The 24,197-nt window shown below is 48.9% G+C and overlaps 1 protein-coding gene across 1 annotated transcript in view; it reads right to left on the minus strand.

The window, feature by feature from the left end:
- Positions 1–883: 883 nt before the first annotated feature.
- The window catches only part of Tulp4 (TUB like protein 4), an 81,624-nt gene continuing 58,310 nt past the window's right edge, over positions 884–24,197 (minus strand). Inside the window, exons 7-14 of the mRNA XM_051206109.1 lie at positions 22,987–23,211; positions 22,575–22,809; positions 13,804–13,948; positions 10,837–10,981; positions 9,135–9,228; positions 6,590–6,733; positions 2,166–4,681; positions 884–1,095 (exon numbers count right to left, since the gene is read on the minus strand). Of these exons, the coding sequence (XP_051062066.1) occupies positions 979–1,095; positions 2,166–4,681; positions 6,590–6,733; positions 9,135–9,228; positions 10,837–10,981; positions 13,804–13,948; positions 22,575–22,809; positions 22,987–23,211 (3,621 nt within the window). The 3' untranslated portion in view covers positions 884–978. The remainder of the gene's footprint in view (positions 1,096–2,165; positions 4,682–6,589; positions 6,734–9,134; positions 9,229–10,836; positions 10,982–13,803; positions 13,949–22,574; positions 22,810–22,986; positions 23,212–24,197) is intronic.

The raw sequence follows: 24,197 nt of genomic DNA on the forward strand, positions 1-24,197 counted from the left end.
GAGGGAAGCATTCAAATCAACTGAACTTGAATATGGGCAGAGGGAAGGAATCAAGTTCCATTCACACAGAGCAATGAGGTCTAAAGAGAAAGATGTTTACAGTAAAATGTTCCAGACTAAAACAAGAAAAGGAGTAGACAAGTGTCTGGTGAATGACCAGACTAAGGACTGTGACACAAGCCCAGCTCTGCTTTGCCTTCTCCTAAACTCAAATGGGATTCTGACACGAAGAACTAGTGTACCCTCGAGAGAGAAAGCACAGCCCTCACACAAGCCACACCACCAAGCCACCCAGCTGCCCGCAGGGTCGCAGAGTGCTGCGACGCTGTCTCCATTGGCATAGGCAGTCTCTCCCACAGCACGTGCCTACCCAGTCACAGTCACACCTATGGCAGCACCCATTTACCTTGGCTTACATCAGCGCTGCACCAGGCATTTGCATATGTGCCTTTCATTCATACAGGTACCATCTGGTGAGCAGCACATATGTGTGATTTAAGCACTGTCCTCCCCCCACCCCCACAAGACAAGCTGAATCTTCCAGAGTTTTGGTTGTGCTGAAAAAAAAAAAATTTTTTTTTTTGCACTAGTGATAATGTTAGAAGGGTAACAGAGGTCAGATAACATGAAGAGTGAAAACTAACACACACTCCCTACGTCTAAAAGAAGAGCAGGCTTGAAGCAATCTGTTTTCTTTCCAAAGGCCCTTGTCCTAGTCACTTAAAAGTAAATGAGTAAAACATTCTACACTACCTTCAAGCACACAAGATACCTCAAATTCTTGGCATCCAGATAGCGCTCTATCAAAAGGAGAAAGGAGGGACAATGAAGGATAACCCAACAGTTGGCCATGCCTAAAGACCAGCACCCTTCTGGCCTGCTGGCTTCCTCTACCGCCGGTGTCTCTGGTCCTCCTGGGTAGTAGCAGCACATCTTCCTCCGAAGGCTCCTGGCATGTCTCCTCCTGCATCTGTCTCTTCATTTTAGGCGCTGAGTCACATTGGCCAGGGCAACAGCAAAAGCCTGCACAGCTGAGAAGGGGTACTGGAAGTCTAGGATGTACGCATTACCATCAATGCGTCCAAACTGCATCACCTAGAGAAGACGGTGCAGAAAGCAAACACATGAACGGAAGAGAAAGAAAGTGAGCAAACAGTGCCAACCCCGAGGGAAGCAGGGAGCATAGTCCAGAGGAGTTCTAGAAAGCCATACAACTGAATCTGACGGGGCTCCTAGATTAACTACAGGTTTGTAGGAGAGAGGACGAGGGTCATGGGTGATAGTGCAAGGGAAGATAAGGTGCTCACACGAGGGTTACAGGTGCGACACAGTGGGTCCCCCAGGGAAGACGAAAGAAGACCCCAGCTTTCTGAGAGAGACCAGAGACGTGCCAACTGTGTCCAAGGCCTCTGCCTCAGGGCAGGTTTCCCTGTCACCTTTCTAGAACAGCACACCCTCCCTTCCATCAAGCTCCTCCTTGTCCTGCTCAGCTTGTGACTTTGGCCTCAGAACACGAGATCACTGCATCACAGCATAGGACACACTCTTATTTCTTTGTGGTCTTTCTCCCTTTTTTTTTTGAAAGACACATGAGAACAATTCCACTTAGAATAAGGGCTGGCAAGCTTTCTGTAAAATGTAAATACACATTTTAGGCCTGTAATTAATATTCTTCGTAGAATCACTCGGCTTTGCTTACGTTAGATAAAAGTAGTTGTAGACTTGAGGAGACAGAACTGTGTCTCAACATCCCTCCACAGCTGGTAATGAACAGCGAAGAGGAAGGAGTACTATAGACACTACAATATCTATCTATCCAAACTGCACTGCCTTGGGGAAGCAGGTGTGCCAGCTCCTAGGGAAGCAGGGAGCACAATACACTGAGAGTTACACGGCAGGAAGGCAAAAATACAGACAGCAATAAACCAAACAGCAACTGAATGAACAGCAGGTGAGGGGATGGGTGGGGCGGTCTTTCTAATGTCACGGGCACCCTCTAAAGCAGATTTAAAGTGCATGAGGAGGCGTCAGAAGGGACCCTGAGAGTAAGAACCCAAACCGACTGGCTCCACCCAAGAGATGGGAGATGCTCTGCACGTGAGCCCTGCCTGGCCTTTCACAGGCTCGATCCTCCAGTCCACAGCACTGGCCCGCCCGCTCCTTACCTGCCGCCCCTCCAGCTCGATCTGGAAGTTCTTGGCAGATTCCTGGGTCACCCTCCCTCCAAAGTCCAGCTGGTACACCTGTGTGGCTTCATTCCACAGGGGCTGTTTGTTGGCCATCACATACACGAAGCCCTGGCTGCCCAGCCGCCCGTCCTCCTTCTCGCCCGCTTTGCGGCACTTGAACTCCTCCAGCTCACTGGCTGTGCGCAGGCTCCTCTTGCTCTTCCAACCCTTCTTGCTGCCCTGGCTTTGGTTCATCAGCTCATCCCCGCTGATGAACAGCTCGGGCTCACTCTCTGAGCTGTCCTGGAATTCGTTTGTCTTGTTCAGCTTCTTGGATTTCAGTTGATCTTTCTGGCTCTTCACTTTCTTCTTCTCTCTCCCCAGGCGGGGGCTGGAGATGAGAGAGTTAAAGTCACTCAAGGTCCTAGCATCCTTTTTCACTTTGCCCTCGGTGATGGCCTGGACACTTCCCTCCTCTGCTCGGCTATCCAGGCGCTTCCGGTTCTTCTTTCCAAATTTTTCTGTTCTCTGGGGGACAGGGCTTTCTGTCAGAGAGAGGACTTCTTGGAAGTTGTCTGCAGTCTCTACCATCACCTCTGTGCCCAGGTGGCTCTGGAGCTCGGCAGGGGGTGGGGACGCAAGAGGCTTCTCCACCACTAAGTGGGGCTTGGCGGGGAGAGAGCCCTGGGGGCTCTGCATGGGTGGGCAGGTGCTATAGGAACTCCAAGGGTGCAAGGCGATAGGAGGCAGCTGTAAACTGGAGCACGTGCTGCTTCCTGGGTATGTGGGGGGCAAGGTATAATAGGAGAGACCGGGTGGGTATGCTGGCTCAAGTACGACAGCAGACTCCTGTTGTGCAAACTGTGCTGGGGACAGGGCGTCTTTAGGGGTGCATGGAGCTTGCACTCCAGGCAGAGAGGGGTTGTTATAGCTGCCTGGATATGGCAGCCCCATGCCATAGCCCGTCTGGAAGGTGGCAGTAGGGCTGGACGGAGATTTGGGAGACACAAAGGGCACTCGAGCTACATCCAGGTGCTGGCCTGGCCCTAGCATCAGAGGGGACAGTTTTAAGGGGTTGGGCACCGCAGGCTGTGCTGTCCTTTCCTGAGGGACCCAGACGTCCTCACCCAGCACAGGGTCCCACTGGTAAGGGGGGGGCCTCTTCACCGTCACGGCAGCTTCAGGAAGTGGGGGATGCCTCAGAGGCTTCTCCGGCTGACAGTGCTGAGACAGGGCCTCGTCCTCCGTGAAGGCTGAGTTGACATAGTCAGTGCGGTCACGGGAAGTGTCCGGAGGGCTCAGGAGATTGTAGGAGGACTGGGAGGCCAGTGGGGAGGCGCTGACAGCATGGGCCAGGGTTGCACCTGGCTGTGAGCTGGACCCGGCTCCGCTGCACTGGCTGCAGGTATATAGGGCAGGTGGAGGCCTTGCTGGGAGCTGTGCTACTGGCCCACTGGGGCCACCCTTGGGCTTGGCCAGGGGCTGCAGGGGGGCACGGGAGCTGTCAGCCAGCTGGGCCACCTTCAGTGCAACCTCACGGTTGTTCCTTCGCAGGGTGGCATGGATGAGACCGTTGTCCAGTCTTTGAGTAGCACTCCGCCCCGGGCCCAGCTGACTAGCAATTTCAGGGTATGGAGGTGGATCCCCTGTGGGGATGGAGTACCGAGGGACGGTCAGGCGGTTCAGAGTGGCACTGGTGCAGGGTTGGAGGACCTTCTTCTCTGTGGCTGTGAGCCTCAGGGTGGCAGAGCTGCCCGGGCCAGGAAGAGTGTAGGTGTTCTGGGAACAGAGCATCCGAGTGCGGGGCCGGCACACCTCTTCTACATTGCCACTGCTGTCAAAGGTGGTGATCCTCTCGTAGCCTAGGGGAGGCTGGTAATGTGCTGTCGGAGCACACAGGGAGAAGTCACCCTTCTTCAGACACACATCCACTGGAGGCTGTGGTGGGGGCAGCGGGGGTGGGGGGGCTGCTGTGGTGGGGGCAGCGGGGATGGTCCCCGGGTAGGGGGGTGGGGGGTTCATCTTTGCCACCGGGACCTCCTGGGGGGCACTGAAAACCACTGCATCCCCCTCGGCTGCCAGCTGAGGCACCGGCCGCAGGGCCTTGGCTGACCTCTGCAGGTGCTCATGGTCTCGGTCTCCGTGGTCCACCACAGACAGCTGCACAGGCCCCGGAGCTGGTGGCGGCGGCGGCGGTGGTGGCAAAGGCAACTGAGGAGGGTTCTGAATGATGCGGCCCATCTCTACACCTCCAAAAATCACCTGTCCAGGGCTGGAGTACCGACTGGACACTGGGTACTGGGTGGCAGCTTCACCTGCGTGCTCTGCAGCCCCTGTAGCTGTTGTCTGATTGGTCAAGACATCCAGCTGCACATTTTGATTGGCCAGCAGGGACTGCACCAACCCTATGCTCTGTGTGGGCGACAGAGCTTGAGCGGAGCTGTGGATTGGTGCAATAGGGATGTTCACGGTACAAGGTGGGTTGTTTTCAGGGACACCGGATGCTCCGGTAACTGGAAGAAAATCAGAAAAAAGAATTGGCTGCAAAACAGTACTGTGGAATTGGGACAGAATAAGCAACATGCTTAGACGTATCTGATCTTTTGCAAACCAAGCGCAACTATTAAGACTGAGATGCTCTTGCCTGGAGACAATGAGGCTGTTCCCAAGCTCCCCTAACATCTCTGCAAGGACACACAGCCAACCAGGGAGTCTGCAGCCTGGCCTGCCTGCTCAACAGCGCTGAGGCAGTGTCAGAACATCTCAACGAGCCTTCCGAATTTGGTACCACGTGCCTAAATAATAGCATCATACATAAATGTTTAAAGAACTCTTTAATGGCTATATTTACATAATGCCTATGTAAAATAAAGTAGAAAAACCAAAGAAAAGACTGAATGACTGTTTCCTACTTACAGTTTTCAGCATTTCAAACAGCATTTAAGGTACAGGCAACCAAATAAAAGCATGCGAATACTCCATCTGCTCTCCAGTGGTCACTTCGAAAGCAGTGACTGTGGAGCCCAGCCTAGCTTTGCTCCATTGACTGGCTGTGTCTCCTCCTCAGACTACAATGTCACAGGCTCAGAGCCTGGAACCCTGTGTTAATGCATAGGATCTAACAGGCTCATTGTGTAAGTTGTCTGACTTTGCACCCAAACAGAAGAATGCAGCCACTCAGATATTACAAGTTAAGCCTGGCCTTGGGGTCTGTAACTGCCTCTTCCCTGGGGCCTCCACTGAGCTAACTCATCCTCTGGCTGCATGGATCTGGGCCCCACCTCAAGCTTCCTGTCATTCCTTAGATGACCCCTCTTTGGAATATTCTTTGTGGTCTCCAGAGAGCAATGGCCCGGGTTATGTGGCTCTCCAGCGGAGAGTCTCTGTGGGGTTATAATCACTGTCTGTAAACCGAGATTATGTACCCCATCCTCTCAACTGAGGACTATACACAGCAAAGGTAGCCACTGCAGCAACTGAATGCAGAGAAAGCTGTTTACTGCACTGGGGAGAACAGAGGTTGTCAAAGGGAAATTATAAGCTGTATCTAAACTGGAGACTCTGAAATAGCAGAGCATGTTTTGAGCTTTAAGTACCCAAAGTTCATGCATCAAAGGGTAGGTATTGGTGCTGGACGCAGAGTCGTTTCTACAAAATTCCAAGTGGGCTTGTACTTTAAAAAGGGAATGTTTCTCAAGTGTCCTTGAGAAACTGAGAATCATTAGATACAACTCCCTGGCAGCCAGTGGAAGACATTCTGATCTGTAAACAAAGCAGAACCTTTAAGAGTCCCCCACTACAGTAAACAAATCTAAAAGCCCACGGTCTGTAAAGTAAAATTTAAAAATGGTGTGCTAAATAGCATCTCTAACTCGTCAGGCCTCTATGAGGAGGCTTGTTTTTCATGGCAGAAGGGGCGTTCAAATGCAAAGGCTCTGAGTCCTGGAAACAGGGCAGGCTTGAGTTGCTGGGCCCGGTGAGCTCTACAGGCCTCTAGAAAGATGCTCTCTAAGCAGGGATCAGAAGGCTGGAGACCAGGAGACCACTGAGACAGAGCTTCCCGTCTCCAGGTTCCTGCCTGACTTCCCTTCTTCGAAGACTATAGCTGTGAGGTGAAATAAACCCTTTCCTTCCCAGGCTGCTTTTGGTCATGGCGTTTATATGAGCAACAGAAATCGAAGAAGAGTGACAGCAGATGAAGTGAGGAGTGCTGTGTCCATGCTCTGGTAGCTTCCCTCCTGCCGGAAAACACACACTGAGCTTTTCCTCCCAGGCATACCACGCCTCCTAAGCTTACTGAGTGAGGTGGGCCTTTTCAAACCACACCAGCAACTGGACTCAACGACTTACCAAACTCTATCCCCCTTGCATGATACACAAAGAGAGGTACTGTGACAGACAAGTCCATGCACGTGTCAAACCTGGTAAGTCATCTTCATCTTCGCTGAAAACATTTGGGTTGAAGACAGGTAGATTAATATAGTCCATGGAAATCTTCCTAACTTCCGGGAGATAAATGGTCATCTGCCGCGGCTGGAGATGCAGCAGGCTGGTCTTATAGATGACTGGTGGGAGAATGGAGCACAGTTAATGGAGGTGGGGTTAATGCCAGCAGAGAGCCAGAGTTAGCAGTGTGATGGAGAGAAAGGGAGGCCCGTGGAGCCCTCTGTTGGCAGGCACATCTGCCCAGGCTGGACCAGGAGCTTGAGCGGAGTGCTTAGCATCCACTGATGTATGTATACAGAGCGACGTGAGATCAGCAAATTCTTCATCTGTCCACAGAACCACAAATTGTAGATGCCAAAAACATAACTTGGACTTAAATCCTTTGCCAAGAATGCCAAGCTCAGGAGCTATTTGACATCTCTGGGACCAGGATACCACAGATGTGCAAATTGCTGCTGCTGTTCAGGGCAGTCTTAGCTTACTGATTTTCACCTTAAGTGATCTCCAACAGGATTTACAGGTACTTCTGGAGTAAATTTATATCTGAAGATTTAACTTGATTAACACTGACAGTTAGGAGAAAGCCTAAGTTGCAAACGAAACAGAAAGGGTATAATTAATTAAAAAATTATGAATCTAAGTTCCATAAGCAGGTTAAAAAACGTTAGGCTTTTGTCAACTCTCTTTTACATTGAAGTATTATTAATTTAACTGTATACGTGTGTGTTTGTCTGTACATACAATATATGTGTGCCACACGTGTGGAGGTTAGTTCTGTGCCACCATCTCATGGAATTAAGGGCTCAAACTTGGGCTGCCCAGAGTTTGCACAAGTGCCTTCACCCACTGAACCATCTTTTATGTTAAAAACTCCTTCCTATGAGACTGTACACAGACGTACTTGTATTCTGCATTTTTCAGTAAGAGAAGCCACAGCCTCTCTACCACTGTCCCTCAACTAGCTCCGCCTGACAAACCAGCGTTGCTCTAGAAGCAGCAGCTTTTGCTGAGCTCTCTGTTTGAGGCTGACACTCAGGAAATGCCTTTTCCTACCTGAAAGTTAGAGAAATTTTTTTTCGCAATCTCATTAGTCTTGTCCACAACATAGAATAGAATTTTGGTGGAAAAGTTCTATTTTGTTCTGAGTTAGGCAAAAGAGCTATTCTTTATAGGATCAATAAGGAACATTTTTTTTTTTTTTTAACTGAGGAATGATTACAAACATAACTTGCCTCCAGGGAAGAAAAACTAAGTAGACTGCAGTAATGATGGGAAGTTTTATTCTTGTTATTACTATCACTAGTGTTTTACTGTATGTCCCCTTTTAATGTAGCTTTTATATAGCTCTCACAGGACTTAATAAAGGCTAGAGGTGACAATAAACGTGGCCACGCCAGACACAGCAATGAGAGTCTGGGATCAAGTTCATGTGGGACATGACCCTGGCAGTGTGGCTTCGCACCCTGGATCAGGAGAGGACGCAAGTTCAACAAGAGAGAGGGAGGGCTAAGTTAGTGAGTCCCCTCAGAAGAGGAGGGTGATGGAGGAGGCGCCATGAAGAGCCAGAGAGGCTGGTAATGTAATGACCCTCTGGCTGCCCCTCCCTCCTCTCGGAATCTCTTTCTCTCTTCACGGGCTGAGACTATTCTGGCTGAAGGAAACAAGGGGAACATTAACTTTCTGAGCCCATTAGCGCATCACATACTGTATTTGAAATGACTAACAAGGTAACACGAATAGTATACTTTCTGGAATACAAAAGTTGAGCAGACACTGGAGGAAGGACCAGGACTACCTGTCCTCACCGACAGAGACATACAGGCAAGGAGGCAGCCCAGGGAGATAAGATGGGGTGATAGGGGTGGGTTGAGGAGGTGGGGGGACACGACAGGCAGAGCTGTGCATCCGAAGCCCCTGAGGTAAGGGCATGGGCTACTACTGGTCACTTGGATAGGGTGCTGATGAAGACCGAAGCCTGAGCTCTGGCGCAGCCTCTCCTCCCCCTGCATAAGATTTCTTCTGTGTCTGTCTCAAAACTGTCATGGGCAGGATCTTTATCAAATGAGAAAAACAAGACTGATAAACACATACTGCTAAGAACCACATTCTTAACAGCCAGCTAACTCCTTGGTCTTTAATGCCCTATTTTCTTCTCTTACAAGTTCCCTGTGATTCAAGAACTCAACACTGTATGCTGACTCTGCTCACAATGGTTAAATGTCTAGAAATTCTCCAGCGTTCTCCTAGAGATTTTGGCTACGTTTATTAGTTTCCTAACACAGAGTTTCTTGGGGTGATGGGCGGGGGGGGGGGGAGGAAGAAAGTGCCAGGGACAAAACCCAGTAAGTACAGGTCTGTCTTTCTGACATCATAGTGGCTGGAGTCAAGGTGACAGACACAGCGATCCAATACTGTCTTAAGAGCTCATTTTCTAGTTTAAGCTGTCACAGGTTGAAACTGTAACTTTTATTCTGATTTCCAAATGGGACGATAAGAAAATGAAACGGAGTGAGTCTTTACCTGCACCGAGGTTGGTTGGCAGGAACGCAGCCAAGCCCACAATCTTAAATTTGGTTCCCCAGATATTGGATGTGACCTGAGCAAGGTAGTTGTGCTGTGGGGGGAAGAGGGAAGAAAAGAAAGAGTCTCAGTCTGTCTTCACCGAGTGCTAACACAAACAGCGCTGTAGGCAGACGCCGTCAGAAACATGACATCTCCGACTTGTGGCACTTTAAAGGCGAGACGTCAATTATTGCACAGTGGGCTCCCATGTCCCACTGGTGGTACACCGATCCACGACAGCTCGCTCTGTCCCAGTGTGAAAGGGTCATTAGCAGCGGGAGAGACCGCTCAGCGGTTAAGAGCATGTCCTGCCTTGCAGAGGACTGGGGTCCCATCTGCAGCACCCACAACCACCTCTAACTCCACTTTCAGGGAACCTGGCCCCAGTGGGCACATAAACACACACAAGCGCATATACATACATATATAAATGTCTTGTAAAACGTTACTAAAGGGCTGGGGATGCGGGTCAGTCTGCACAATGACCACCCTGCATGCATGAAGCCATCAGTTGATCTCCAACACTGTATAAACTTGGCCTGGTAACACAATCCTGTAATGCCAGCACTTTGGAGGTTAAGTTGGGAGAATCAGAAGTTCAAGACCATCCTTGCCCAAATGGCAAGTCTGAGGCCACCCTGGGCTCATCAGAGTTCAGAGTAGTGATGTAGTTCCAACTAGTGAGGAGGATGAGGTGGGATTTGAGGCCGGCCTGGACAAAATAGCACAGCCTCATTTCGAAACTAAGAAAATAAAACAGGGTGGTGTGGAGGGCTGTAATCTCAGCAGCTGGAAAGCTGAGGTAGGAGGGCCCTGAGTTCCAGGCAAGTCCGGGCTACTAGCTATATCTAAAACCAGCAAACAAAAAAAAATTAACTAATAAAATAACCAAGTAATAACAACATAATGTGAAGTAACAAAAACTATCTTAAATAAAATTGTAAAGGTAAAAAGAGCACCAAAGTGACTGGAACACCATTTTGTTCATTTCTCCTTTTGCCACTGACAGATTCTGCAGATGTCAGCTGAGTTGAAACCAATACGTCTTTTTTTAAATACTTTATTATTTTTATGTGAGCTGCCGTGTGGGTCCTGGGAGTTGAACCCAGGTCCTGTAGAAGAGCAGTCAGTGCTCTTAGCCACTGGCCCCAGTGGGCACCTTTAAACCTCCCAATTCTCCTGTTGTTTTACCTCTATGCTCAATGTGGGTATCGGTAAAGTACAATGACCCCAATGGTGGATAATAAGATGTGTTTCATAATAAGACGTGTGTGGGCTGGGCCAGGGCAGAGGCCTTCACAGAGGAGCTACAAACTGAGTTAGGGCTGGAAGTGGGGGCAAAAATGAGGAGACGGAGACGGAGACTTGGGCATCATCCAGGCACAGGCACACGGGCAAGGCTACTGGGGGCTGTAGCCAGCGTTCCCTTCCTAGAACTGAGGTGTCACTGCAGGACCGGGAGACAGAAGCGAAGAAGGGGCACATTTTAGAGCTTGCTGGGCGAGATTCCAGCCACAGACAGGAACACAGCCACACGGTATGGGTGTAGGTGCAGCAATAAGCGAGACAGGAGCACTGGGAAGGACAGCGGCGCGTCCAGGCCGCCTGATGGCACGAGACAGCATGGAAGCGCCACCCACCGTTAGCCATGCATGTCTACCTGAGTGATGTCCTCAAAGGGAAACTCTCTCCGAGTCAGGCTGGGCGAGCCCATGGAGGGCTTGCGCATGGGCAGTCGGGGAGATCGAGAAATCTCTTGAGCAGCCCGGGGCAGCTTGGGTGACTTTCGGGCCTCAATGCTGATCCTGTGGAGACGAGGCCAGACGGGTGAGACGGGCACAGAGGGATGCATCTGCATCCGCAGCTCCTTTCTCTGATCCTCAGCTGTAGATGCTGGCTCTCAATGCTCAAGGCCCTAATTTCACAAAGCGCTCTTGCCAACTACATACGAAGTAACATACACAGTTTTAGTGATTCATCGAGAGAATGAACACTCACTACCCACTGACTTACAGTATGTTTAGAACGTCCACATGCCTTCTGCCACAGGTTTGCAGGGTCAGCCCTGAGAAAATGGCAAGAGGAAGACTGTTTCTCGTTTTAAGGCCACTGTGATTTACAAAATTCCTTCAGTCAGTTTGGATTTTAGCAGATATTTAAGACTGCCACCTATAATACACAACACAAATAATAAAAGACCCAGAGACTGATATTGGGGTTCAAGATGAAGATCAGCGGAGCAAAGCAGCTGACCACTAGCTCTCACCTCTACCTCCGGCTGAAAGGGCTGTCCTATCCTCAGTGTGGCTGGAGACTAAATACTGAATGCTCTGCTCCTGTCTTATTTACCTCTCTAGCGCTGGGATTAAAGGCGTGGGATCCCAAGTGCTGAGATCTCCCTTGAGAGAGCTGTTTCTCTTTTAGACGGATTCACTCCAATGTAAACCAGGGTGACCTTGAACTCACAGAGATTCATCTGCCTCTGTCTCCTGAGTCCTGGGATTAAAGGTGTGTGTCACCACTGCCTGGCTCTATGGCTGTGGCTGGTTTTGCATTTTGATCACCACTGGCTTTATTAAATCATAAACAGTAAATCACCACAATAATATTTAAATCAAATAACTGAAGCCAAAGCTTTTCTGCTTTTTCTGATTCCATGTTCTTATCTCTATTCCTTCGTTTACAGTGTAAAGACACAAGGGTTTAACATCAGTCTTCCCAAAAGTTGGTGCTATGAAAGCAACTACTGTGGAGTCTATAATGTCCTGTGAGAAAAATGCACAAAGCAACAGACTGCACTGTCTTGTTGTCAAACTGGGTAAGAAACTTCAGGCTCCAGAGAGATGGGAAGATGGGGGACTGACTTGTGTGCTAAGACTAGCTGCTGTGTAGAAGGAGTGGCAGAACCTTCAAAGGATGTGTATAGACAAAATGTGTGGAAAATGATCTCTCTGCTTAGGTAGTGGAAAAAAGCCAACACTACAGAAGACTACAAATTCATAATTTTATATGCAGTTTAAGCAAACTTTAGATTAAAAAAAACCCAATGAATCACATTACTGGAGAAGCTGGATAGTAAAAATAACTGTTCACTCTTCATGTCATATTCAAGCACTAGTCTGGCTTTAAAGCAGATCTGAGACTTATGTGAAAACTAATTTTACAGCTACAGGAAGGATGCTCACGGTCTTAGGATGGACAGCTATTTCCTAAATGTAACACAAGAGGCACTGACTGCAAATAGACTATCTAGTAAAACGTGTGTCTGACACAGAGCGCTCTCTGTTACATCCCAGTAAACAACCCAACACAAATTGAAGGAACAATCAGACACTTCACTACAGGCAGCGGATACACACAGGACAAATGTTCAATGCAGCGCCATCACCCCCCGGAGACGGCAGACATCACTACACACCCACCAGATGGGTAAAACTTTCCTAGAGTGGCGACAGAGCGGGAATGAGATGAGAATGGAAACTGCTGGGACTCGCATACACTACCGTAGAAACTCAATTTCATACAGTCACCGTGTAATGCCACTTGAGAGCTTCCGCTAAAGTCTAAAATGTACTTAACTCATGACCCTGTAATTCCTTTCTTAAGAATATATGCAATTAAAATGAGTGTGATATCTCCCAAAAGATTTGCACAAAAATGTGTATAATGGATTTATTCATCACAGTCCCAAACTAGGGAATATCAAATATCCATCGATTGGTAAAGTGTATAAGCCTTCAGTGGCACATTTGTTACAATGGAAAAATCCCACAAAGTGATGTAAAATAAAAAGGCAAACTACTGATATCCATGATACTGTGTTAGGGGTGGGGGGAAGGAGCTAAACAAACAGCACCCATATTCATATGAAATTCGACACTAAAAAAAAAATTAATCTACAGCAACAAAGTCATACTGGACGCAAGCAGCATGAAAGACCTTCCAGGGTGATGGGCACGTCCTTTATCCCCAACTAGTGGGGACACGCTGGTGAGTCAACTACCCAGGGATCCAGCGGCTTGAAAGATGAGCATCTGAGCATGTGTGAGGTGGTGCGCATATCACACCAGACTTTGCACGAGTCTGTCCGTTACTGCCCATAGGTAAGTCTTGTCTGACTAGTGACACAGCCATGACAACAGGGGAAGAGGAACACAGTGGTGGTGACGATGCCACCAGCCCTTCTGCCTTCAGACAGGGTTACAGGCACAGAGCATGGCACTCGCTTCAATTAAAGTGGAAGCGGAAACAATCAATCTGGGAAGCAATGGTTACGCTCGGTAACCCGCCCTCACTGCAGACCCGACTAAAGTCTGGAGGCCTCCTTTCTGTCCTGAGAGAGAGACAGGCAGGCAGGAAGGAAAGGGAAACTGGAATTGTTCCAGATCCAATCTTCCAGCATGGACAGTGACGCGAAAACAAAGGGAGATTGATCTTGCTGCTGCTGTTCAAGTGTGACCGTCCTTTCCTTCCTCCTCTCGAGGTTAATCCGGGCAGAACAAGTTCCAGACTTGAACAGCAATCTAGACCTAAGGTTGTTCAGAGTTCTCATTGGAGTCAGCTTCAAAGGCTTTTAGAACAGTGGCACGTCACACCCAAGGCACAACAAAGGGGAGCCCACTGTTACCTTGGAAGTTTGGGCGATTTGCTAGCTCTGGAAATTTTGGGAGACTTCTTGGCAGCCCAGTCATCACTCAGCTCAATGTCACTGGAGTCTGAGCAGTTGCAGCTGTCAATCACAGTAGAAATCAAGCTGTTCCCATAGATCTCATCTGTAAGACACCAATCATCAGGCATAAGCAACTGTTACTGCTATGCAGGGCAGGCTGACATTCGTGGCTTCTTATTAGGTCAGAGGTTTTTATGCTCTTTCTAAGCAGAAGCAGGCAACTCCTACAGCTGTTCGTTATGCCAAAAGCTGAGAATAAATATTTGACTAGCTATCCTCAGGACACTCAGGCGACTACCTACCTTCTAGACTAGAAAACTAGATGGAGGGCTAGTGCGCAGACCTACTGGAATCTGCTTCTGACCTGCGAAGGCCCGACCAATCCAGGCCTGTAGTAACTACCATCTTGCCGAGTTGGGTCCACGTCAAGGTCTCTGGGCAGATCTTTCTAGAACAATAATTCTGGAATTGCCACCGGCTGCCTGGAGGGGGGTGGGGGGTGGGGGGTGACAACTCCACCTAGTACAGCTGACCCTGTTAGAGAAAGGGAGGCAGAGAGGACTTATAGTGGTAGTTTCGGGTGACTCTATGGGTAACTTCCTATGGAAGCGAGTCCTGGTAGCTAGCTGGTCAGCAGACGGAATCTCAGAGGCACAGAACAGAGGGTAAGGACAAAGCACAGACCTGCAAGGAGACACCTGACCACAAGTCCCTTGCTGATTCCACAACCCCACACTCCTGTACCCCTTCGTTCCGCCGCCCAACCCCACAGTCCTGCCTCGTACCTTCCTTAATGTTAGTGCCCCATTCTTCCAAATTGTTGTGCTGACAAAAGTTCATGCTCTCAAGTAATCAAACTGCAACATTCAAATTAATTCAGAGAGAATGGCGCGATCCCAGCATTTAAAGCTGGGGTGTTAATATTTCAAAGGATGAGTTTGTTAATTCAAGCTTGTCACTGAGTTTCCTAGTAGATGGCAGGAACAGGTGGACAGGCGCCTCCTTGTAACACAAAGAGCTTTGTCTGCTACTACAAAAGAGGCTGGTACCCAACCTATGTCCCTTGTCACCCCATTTTAAAGCTATTTACCAAAGCAGAGGCACATACTTTATATGTAGCAAGCCATAGAGCTGTGTCAGAGTTTGACCACATAAAAAGGTTTAGTCCATTTACAATGAACAGTGCTTTCCATGATTTAATAAACTAGTCACTAGGCCAAAGCGAGCTTAGTCATGACTCAAACCAGAGGCAGGCTCAGGGAATATCTCCAAGTGTGTGAACTACTCTTAGGGAAATCAATCACACATCACTGTCAAGAGTTTCTGTCCCTACTTTTCTTTCTCTTTTGCTCATAACTACTTTTCAACTGTGCCTCCCCAGCTGGTAGGTAAGCTACAAGGAAGGAAAGCTGTCTGCTACGCCTGCTATGGGATTTGGTGGACTTACAGAAAAGATAAATAAGGATGTGTGAGGTGGGCAAAAGGGAAGCTGCTTTTGTTGCATATGCCCTGAGTCACCCTGTATACGGCTGTAGCCACGCTTGAAAAGGCACTGCCTCCTTGAGGTCTGACATCACAACTAGAAATCCCTTGTAGTGTCTTAGCCCAATAGGAAGAAATGCAAGGTTAAACCTCATACCCCCAGAAATTCTATGCCATTAATTGTGACACAAACATCCACGGTATGGAGAAATGTGAAACAGAGCTGGTCTTTGAGGAACCAAAAGACAACTCAAATATGCAACCTGAATTAGGTGTCTCGGGTGACAGCCCAGGCAGTAAAGTGCCAAACACCATTTGTCTGGTTTCACAGTCTCATCCACAGTGAGTTAGCTGGCATTTAGATGAGGCTCTGGACTTCAGGGATGGTGCAGAAATGAAGACTTTCCACTGGCCTGGCATGATGGGACAGCTGTGCTCCACATGGGACGAGATACACATTTTGGAGATTCCATGTGCAGAATGCCATGAGGCTGAACTGTGTCCCTCAAAGTTCTAAACCATGCATCTTTATTTGGAGGTAAGATTATTTTTTTTTAAGAGATAAGTAAGGTCTTGATGGGGTCCAAACCACACAGGATTGGGACTGGTGGCTTTAGAGTAAGAGAGGTCTCTACGTGGGCGCTCTGAGGAAAGGCTGTGCAAGTGAAGGAAGAAGGCAGTCCTCTTCATCAGTAATACCCACAGCAGTACAGCAGAGGGGCATCAGTGCTTACTCGCCTGCTGTATTAGAAATAATGAAATGGTAAGTACATTTAAGACTGGGGGGGGGGGAGAATAATATAATGGTGTATGTGTGGGAAAGAACACAATAAAAACCATGATTCTACAGAATGTAAAATAAAAACAAGCTTTAAAAACTGATCAATCCATTTTACACGGTACTATTTTTATCAGAGCCAGACGGTGAGTCTCTTTGCCATTAGAACTCAGGATTTCTCAGTGAGGTGCGACAGCGCCTCGGTATGTTATCTCTTCAGCCTTCATCTGTGGACTGCAGCTCTCCTTTCTCATCGGAGTTTCACGTGACGACACCTTGTGATCACATAAATCCTTCACTCCCTCCAACTTCTGCCTCTAATCTCAAAGTCGCGTCCTCTTCTATATGCGGCTGTATATAGAAGTGCAGTTAGCGCTGTCCATATACATACATGTGGGTGTAGAGTTGACTCTTGAGCATAGGCAACCTACCAGGTAGCCCACCGAAAACCCTGATGCAGGGGCTAGAGAGCAGGCTCAGTGGCTAAGGGCACTTGTTGCTCCTGCTGAGGACTTAGGTTTTATTTCCCAGCATCCACGTTGTAGTTCGCAATTATCCATAGCTTTGGTTCCAGTGGATCCAAAGCCTCCTCTGACCTCTATGGGCACTAGGCACCCATAAGGTGCACATGCGTACATGCAGGAAAAGTGTTCATACACGTAAAATAAGTACATCTATTAAAAAAATTAAAAAAAAAAAAAAGAAGACAGGCATGTTGTGTCCTGTAGAAGCGGCTGACTGCCGTTAGCGCCTTCACTAAGTGCGGATGGAGCCTCTGGAACCCTTTCCTACCCATACTGGAATGTTGACTGGTATGGTACTGCTCTGGCAATGACAGGCCATCATTTACACAGTTTCTGACACGTGCAGAGGATAATGGTCCTGTGCTCCTAGGCTGTTCAGTCCCCTCTTCCACAATGTTTTGTAGATGTATAAAGGGACGGGTACTTATGCTGGCTGGTCTCTGTGAACTTGACACAAACGGGGTTGGTCTGTGGCGCATTTTTATGGTTCATGAGTGATAGAGATGCCAGGTGCCGTCCCTGGGCAGGGCACCCTGAGCTGGTGAGAAGGCTGGCTGGACACACATGAGAAGCAAGCCAGTCAACAGCTGTCCTCTTAGCCTGTGCTTCAGGTCCTTCTAGGTTTCTTCCCTGATTCCCCTTCAGATGGACTGTGAGTGGGACGTGGAAGCTGAACTAAACACCCGCCTCCCTGTCTTAGTAACCACTTTATCGCTGTGAGGACACACCATGACCGAGGCAACTCATAAAGGGGAGGGTTTAACTGGAGGCTTTCAGAGGGTTAGTCCATCATCGTCATGGGGGCAGGCAGACAGGACACTGGGGCAGTAGCTGAGAACCCTCCATCTTTACTCAATCAGTGAGGGGAGGGAAAGGTAGGGGAAGAGGGAGACAGAGGGAGAGAGAGACAAAGTCCCCAATGACACACCTCCTTCAACAGGCCACACCTCCTAACTCTTCACTAACAGTTCCCCTGACTGGGGCCAAGCATTCTAACACACAGGCCTAAGGGGGCCATTGCCATTCAAGCCACCAGACTCACCAAATTGCCTTTGCTCAGGGCCTTTATCCCAGCAGCAGACATACTGGAGATACTACCCACAGGCACTTAGTCTTTACGTGTTGACTAGTTGCTGCTCTGTTAGTCTCCATCACTGAGAAAATAAACTCTGATGAGGAGCGAGGGCGTACTACTCTGTGAGTCTAGGGATGAACGTTCAGAAGGCAGCTGAATACTTATCAGTTCAACAAAATGGCAGCAGTTGGTTCTCCTCTAAGGCCCATCAGATTGACAGCCCCAGGACTCTGTTTGAGACTTACAATAACAGACCTGTGTTTCTTCTACTGAGCAAGCCTCAAGTTCAACCAGGCACCTACTGGTCATCTCCAAGACATCAGTGCCATCTGTTGGGCACATCTTACAGGGCCAGCTGTTACTCTTGATGGCAGGATTTATGGTCACATAAATTAGCCATCAGGGAAGATGCTTCTAGGCCAGTGCCAGCCTGACTGTTTAGTTCCTTCAGCAACGGGGTCTTACCCTTAAGTTCTGTCAGGCAACCAAGAACAACAGTTAAGAGGGTCTCTTGGAACCCCATCCCAGACCAACTACTTGAAGGAAGGTGGCCATGCCCAGGGCTGGGGTTTTATGTTAGATCTTAGGCATTGAGAATAAACCTCTTTAGTTTGATATTCTTTACTAAGACCCACTGGGGGTCCAGCTGCTGGGGGGGGGGATGCCAACACCAAGGCTCTGCCAGGCAACCATCTCTAAGGTCCAGGTAGAGGCAATCTAGTCTGATGAAATCAAGGAGGCATACCTACTGACCTCTCAATCACATCTGAGAGCATTTCTTGCCTCTTGAAGACTGCAAACAACCAGCCAATACCTCTAATAACTGTCTTGACTGCTCAATCCCCATTCCATTCTTCCAAGTCCCTTCAGTTCAGACTGGCAGTGTCTCTCTGCTTTTATAACCTTTTAATTCTTAGCAAATGACAGCCCAGACATGCATGGCTTTAACTTTCTCTTCAGAATTGTCTTCTTATTTCTAGCAATATAGAGAGGGTGGGATTTTTTTAATCTTTAAATTCTTGATTCAAAAGGATTAACAATGCCTTTTTGAATTTATCTCATTCCTTTAGTCCTTTACTGGCAGTATTCAGGAGGAAGCAGGTTACTTCTTCAACAATCTGAGAGCTATCCTCAGTAAACTAACCCGCTTTATTCCTCCCACCAGCGACCCCCCTTCCCGCAGCATGAGGCACACTCCAGTCCAGCTCCTTGCTGCTTTCTCTCCTGCTTGCTTTTTATACAGGATTTGAATATCCCAATTTCTGTGTGAATTTTTTTTTTTTTTTTTTTTTTTTTTTTTTTTTTTTTACAGTAGCAGATACACACATCTCAGTTCCAAAATCTGTACTGACCATGGTCTTTCTACCAAAAACAGGTTCAGACCATTATGGAGGCTTAGGAGCTCCAGGGCTGGTTTCTGAGGTGAGTTTTTCAGGCTTGTAGATGGTAGCTAGAATCTTTAGTGTGTAGAGCCCCTTTCTACAGTGGGGGAGTATACAAAGACTGCTCTATCCCCCTCCTTTTTAATTTTAAAAATGACATTTGTTTTATGTGTATGTACGCAGGTATGTGATGTATGTCATGGTCCAAGGGGTCTAACTCAGGTTGTCAGGCTGGGAGGCAGGCATCTGTGATTGGTGAACTATTTGCCGGTCCTCTAGCTCGCTTCTTATGAGGGCGCAATCCTCTGGCCTATTAACTTACTTAACCTTAATTATCTCTTTAAAATTCTCTGTCTCAGCAGTAGACCACAAGCTTAGCATATGCAAGGCCATGGGTTTTATCCCCAGAATGTCTTTCCCCCAAAGATCTCTTTTTTGAAAATTTGTAGATAGTGTACACACAAGTGTATGTGAACATGGGTGTGTGGAAGCCTGAAACTCACCAAATGGGTAAGACTGGCCAGCTATTGGCCTGTCTCTGCTTCCCTATTACCAGTATTCAAGCCTGGCTCTGTGCGTGCGTTTTATTGACTGAGCTATCTTCCTAGCCTACCCAAATTTCTGGATTTTCACTAAAAAATTATAGAGTATAGCGCGCGTGCGCACACACACACACACACACACACACACACACACACACACGAGACAGGATGGTTTTGAACTTATGCAGATGACGATGACTCTGCTCTTCAGATCCTAATTTTCATTCTGAAATGTGAGGACTATATGCATGTCACACCATGTCTGGTTTATGGGGACACCGAAATCAGGACTTGGTGTTCTGGTATAGACGAAGCTAAATTTCCAGCCTCACAATGGTAATTCTAATTGTTGAGAACTTGAGAAACAATCTCGTGGAGTCTAGCAAGGCTAACTAGCTTCTCATGACAAGACAGTCCTGGCTTTTCAAAGCTGCGAACCACCTGCGTCCTCTGAGCTATTTCGTTTGTACCATTTCTTGCCAATTAGTCACACTGTGCCTTGTGACACAGCTTCTATTTCTGTCATGAGGTGTTTGAATTTGTTGAACGTTTCAAGTGCTTAATTGTATTGTCCTGTGCTCCAGCAGCGTTCCCAGGGGCTCGAGTACCACAAAGAGTGGGCACCGACTTGGTGTTTGTGTAGTCACTTTATAACTTTTAATTATTTCTCAAAGTGTTAGCAACTGAGCAGTCTGTACTTGGAGTGAGCCGGCAGCATGAGCGTTAGAGGAGGTTAGGTAGCAGCCAGGTGGGTAAGTCAGGGTGTCAGTCAGTCTGGCCTTGGGAGGCTGCAGCCGCTTCCGCAGGGGAATGCAGATACATCAGGGACACCCAGGAGACCTTAATGCTCAGCCTCAGCCTATGTTTTTAGAGCGGTACCCATGAAGGTCCCTGGGAGAGAGATGCACAGTGATAAGGATGCAGGCTCCCAGGTGCCTGGCCCCGCACCCCGGCCACCAGTGCCCTACCCCCCCAAAGCCGTTCTGTGCAGCTTTCCATTTTCCTTCCCCGGCTTGCTGACTGCACGCCCGCAATTCTCCTTCCTTCTACCCTTGGCAATCGTTGATCATGTAAGTCACACGTCAGGAAAAATGATGAACATTCAGCATGTGACAACTGGCTGTTGGTTTGTTTTTGCTCTTTATTTTATATGGGAACACTGGGAGAGAATACTGCCACGGATGATGTTGTGATAATTAATGCCTGTGGCACTGCCAAGGGAGGCCTCGGGTGAATAAGGCCTCTGCTTTAAGAACTAGGGAGACCTTAGTCCCACATGCTATGATAGCTTCAGGGACACCATGAGAGACAAAGGCTAGTTCAACAGGCAGAATAATAAACTGACACTAGCAAGTGGAGAATATTAACTAATGAAACAAATCCAGTCTAAACCATGTTGGCTCAAGGCCTGGCACTTTGGAACACAAAGATGACCAGTTCCCTCCTTCCGGGGCAAGCAGGGTCCTGAGAGTGATCAGGACACTATGACAGGCGATGGACGCCGAGTCAGGGCTGTGCTCTGTGGCAGCGTTCACAGGGAGGTGGCAGGATTTATAAGCCTCAGGTGCTCGCAGGTGCACGCACATCTGGCTGGTAGAAAACCCCACAGGCCCTTCCTGGGGGCCGTCAGTCTAGGGTCCTGTAGACAGGCACCTTCATCATGTCTAAGCACTGTTGTCCAAGAGGGGACTGCTACCACAGCAGTGTCCATTCATGTGGACTAACGGTGGTAAGACACTAACTGCAAACGGATAACAGAGGCGAAAGCACAGTGCTGAGCACTGAGGCTTGGAAAACAGAGAAGGCGGGGTTTCACAGCACTGCTACAGAAGGCACCCGGTGACAGCGGCTGCGGCTGTGACAGTGGCTGTGACTGTGGCTGTGGACTGTGGCTGTGGCTGTGGCTGTGACTATGACTGTGGCTGTGGCTGTGACTGTGGCTGTGACTGTGGACTGTGGCTGTGACAGTGGCTGTGACAGTGGCTATGACTGTGGCTGACTGTGACTGTGGCTGTAGCTGTGGCTGTGGCTGTGGACTGTGACTGTGGCTATGATTGTGACTGTGGCTGTGGTTGTGGACTGTGGCTGTGACTATGGCTGTGGACTGTGGCTGTGACTGTGGCTGTGGGCTGTGGCTGTGACTGTGGCTGTGGCTGTGACTATGGCTGTGGACTGTGACTGTGGCTATGATTGTGACTGTGGCTGTGGTTGTGGCTATGACTATGGCTATGACTGTGGACTGTGGCTGTGGACTGTGACTGTGGCTGTGGCTGTGACTGTGGACTGTGGCTGTGGACTGTGGCTGTGGCTGTGACTGTGACTGTGGACTGTGACTGTGACTGTGGCTGTGGCTGTGGCTGTGACTATGGCTGTGGCTATGGCTGTGGCTATGGCTGTGACTGTGACTGTGACTGTGACTGTGGCTGTGACTGTGGACTGTGACTGTGGCTGTGACTGTGACTGTGGCTGTGGCTGTGGCTGTGGCTATGGCTGTGGCTGTGGACTGTGGCTGTGGCTGTGGCTGTGGCTGTGGCTGTGACTGTGGCTGTGGCTGTGGCTATGGCTGTGACTGTGACTGTGACTGTGGACTGTGGCTGTGGCTGTGGCTGTGACAGTGACTGTGGCTGTGGCTATGGCTGTGGACTGTGGCTGTGGACTGTGGCTGTGCCTGTGACTGACTGTGGCTGACTGTGGCTGTGACTGTGATTGCGAGAGTGTCTGTACCCAGCGCCAGAAGGCCTATAGGAGCAGCTTTCCTTGAATGGGAGTGGAAGTTTCCAGATACCCATTGAATGATGTGAAAACCTCCCAACTGCTCACTTACGTGGGAACCAGGAAATGGAGTAACTTCCAGAATATTCCACACTAGCCAGCACAAGGGCATGTCTCAGAAACAGGAATTCTCATTGCCACACAAAGGTCGCAAGCCTACAGCAAGGGGCCCACCTGACTTGTTGTCAGTCCGAGGGTCCATGATGACAAACTCTGGCCGCAGCTTGCTGATGCGCCTCCCCTTGAGGATGGGCACGAGTCCTCCCAGGTACTCCAGGTAGAGTGTGTAGCAGGGGCCCCCGACCTCTGGGTCATCCTCTGTGCGCTTCATGGTGCAGTGCAGCCGCTCATTACCAGCGGAGGGGTAGCTGACAAAGTCCCGCATGTTGTTGGGGTCTGGAATCGGGGGCTGGAGGCGGGACACAGGCAGAAAGAGCACATCTGGGATTCCAGAAAGGGCAGGGCAGGCTAGCAGAGTGCAGGCAGAGCACAGCCCCTGTGTCTCCTCTGCCTCCTCTGCCTCCCTCCGGTCCCTGCAGGTAGAAAGGCTAGGAAGGAAGAACAGAAGGGCGGGAAGGAAGGCTACCTTGATGGTGGGAATGAAGGCAGTGGACAGGTAGGAACAGAGGCGAGGGGGCAAGGTCAGCTTGCTGATGTCCTTATCTTCTCGAAGGGCGCTGGCGATGACTTGCTGGCACAGCAGCTGGAGGCTGGACACTCGGTGCTCTACTCGAACCACATACAGGGCTGGTCCTGAGGCCATCAGCAGCCGGGAGTCCCGATGGCCCCAACAGATGGAGATGATGGGGCGCTGCGGGGGGGGGGTGTCAGTTACACTTATTTCAGGAAATGAAGTCATCTGACAGTATTGAGAATGGTGGCTTTCAAAGCACAGCAGAGAACACCAGCTCTGCAGGCAATGGGTTCTTAAAGCAGGGACGGTTGCCTCAGGGCACACTCACCAAACTTCTTACAGTGCTGGCCATCTGGACCCTCCAACTACCCAGTGCTGTTCCAATGACTTAGAAGGGGAGGAAGAGCTAAATCACGTGACCCTTTTCCATCACTTCTTCCAAGAGACAGCACTTCAAGGTCAAATTAACAATGGATGTGGGGTCCCAGTCATGAAACCTGGGACAAATTGCCAGCTCTAAGCCTCCTACTTTTCATGAATCCAATAGGAATGCTGTGAGGGTCACAGGAGAAGGCAGCATGGTCTTCTGGGACCCACTGTAGCTGCAACCCAGGAATTAGGTCACTGCTCTTCTCAACCCTTTTAAACAGTGGGCCAGGGGCAGCAAGGAGGCTTGCCTTTGGAAAAGGGAGACGGGGCAGCAGGATTCCCAGGGAAGAGTCCAGGGGTTATAAGGATGTCTGAAAACTCAAGCTGCAATCCAAATATGCATATGATAGAAACCTCTTGCACTGAAATAAATCTCAAACTCTAGTATTACCTAAGTAAGAGTATTACATAAGCTGAGCACGGCAGAAAGAGATGAAAGGCTGTGATAGAGAAACTGTGAGATTCCTTCATGCTGATCCAGACAGATAGTGTGCTAAGTTAATGAGGTCTCCAGGGGTTTCAGAAATCACAAGTGGAGATGTCACATCTTTTATATGAAAGATAGGAACAGAATTTTCACAACATTTTAGTGACAAACATCAAGATAAAAGGAACATAAAGACAATTCCCTAAAACAGCCCCTAGGGTCCGCTAACCCTGGTTTCAACTTCAAAGCAAGATACAAGGCTGCAGATAATTTATCTTGTGTGTTTATCCATGAGGCTGGGCCACAG

The sequence above is a fragment of the Phodopus roborovskii genome, unplaced genomic scaffold (assembly GCF_943737965.1).
Source record: "Phodopus roborovskii unplaced genomic scaffold, PHOROB, whole genome shotgun sequence".
Taxonomy (NCBI): domain Eukaryota; kingdom Metazoa; phylum Chordata; class Mammalia; order Rodentia; family Cricetidae; genus Phodopus; species Phodopus roborovskii.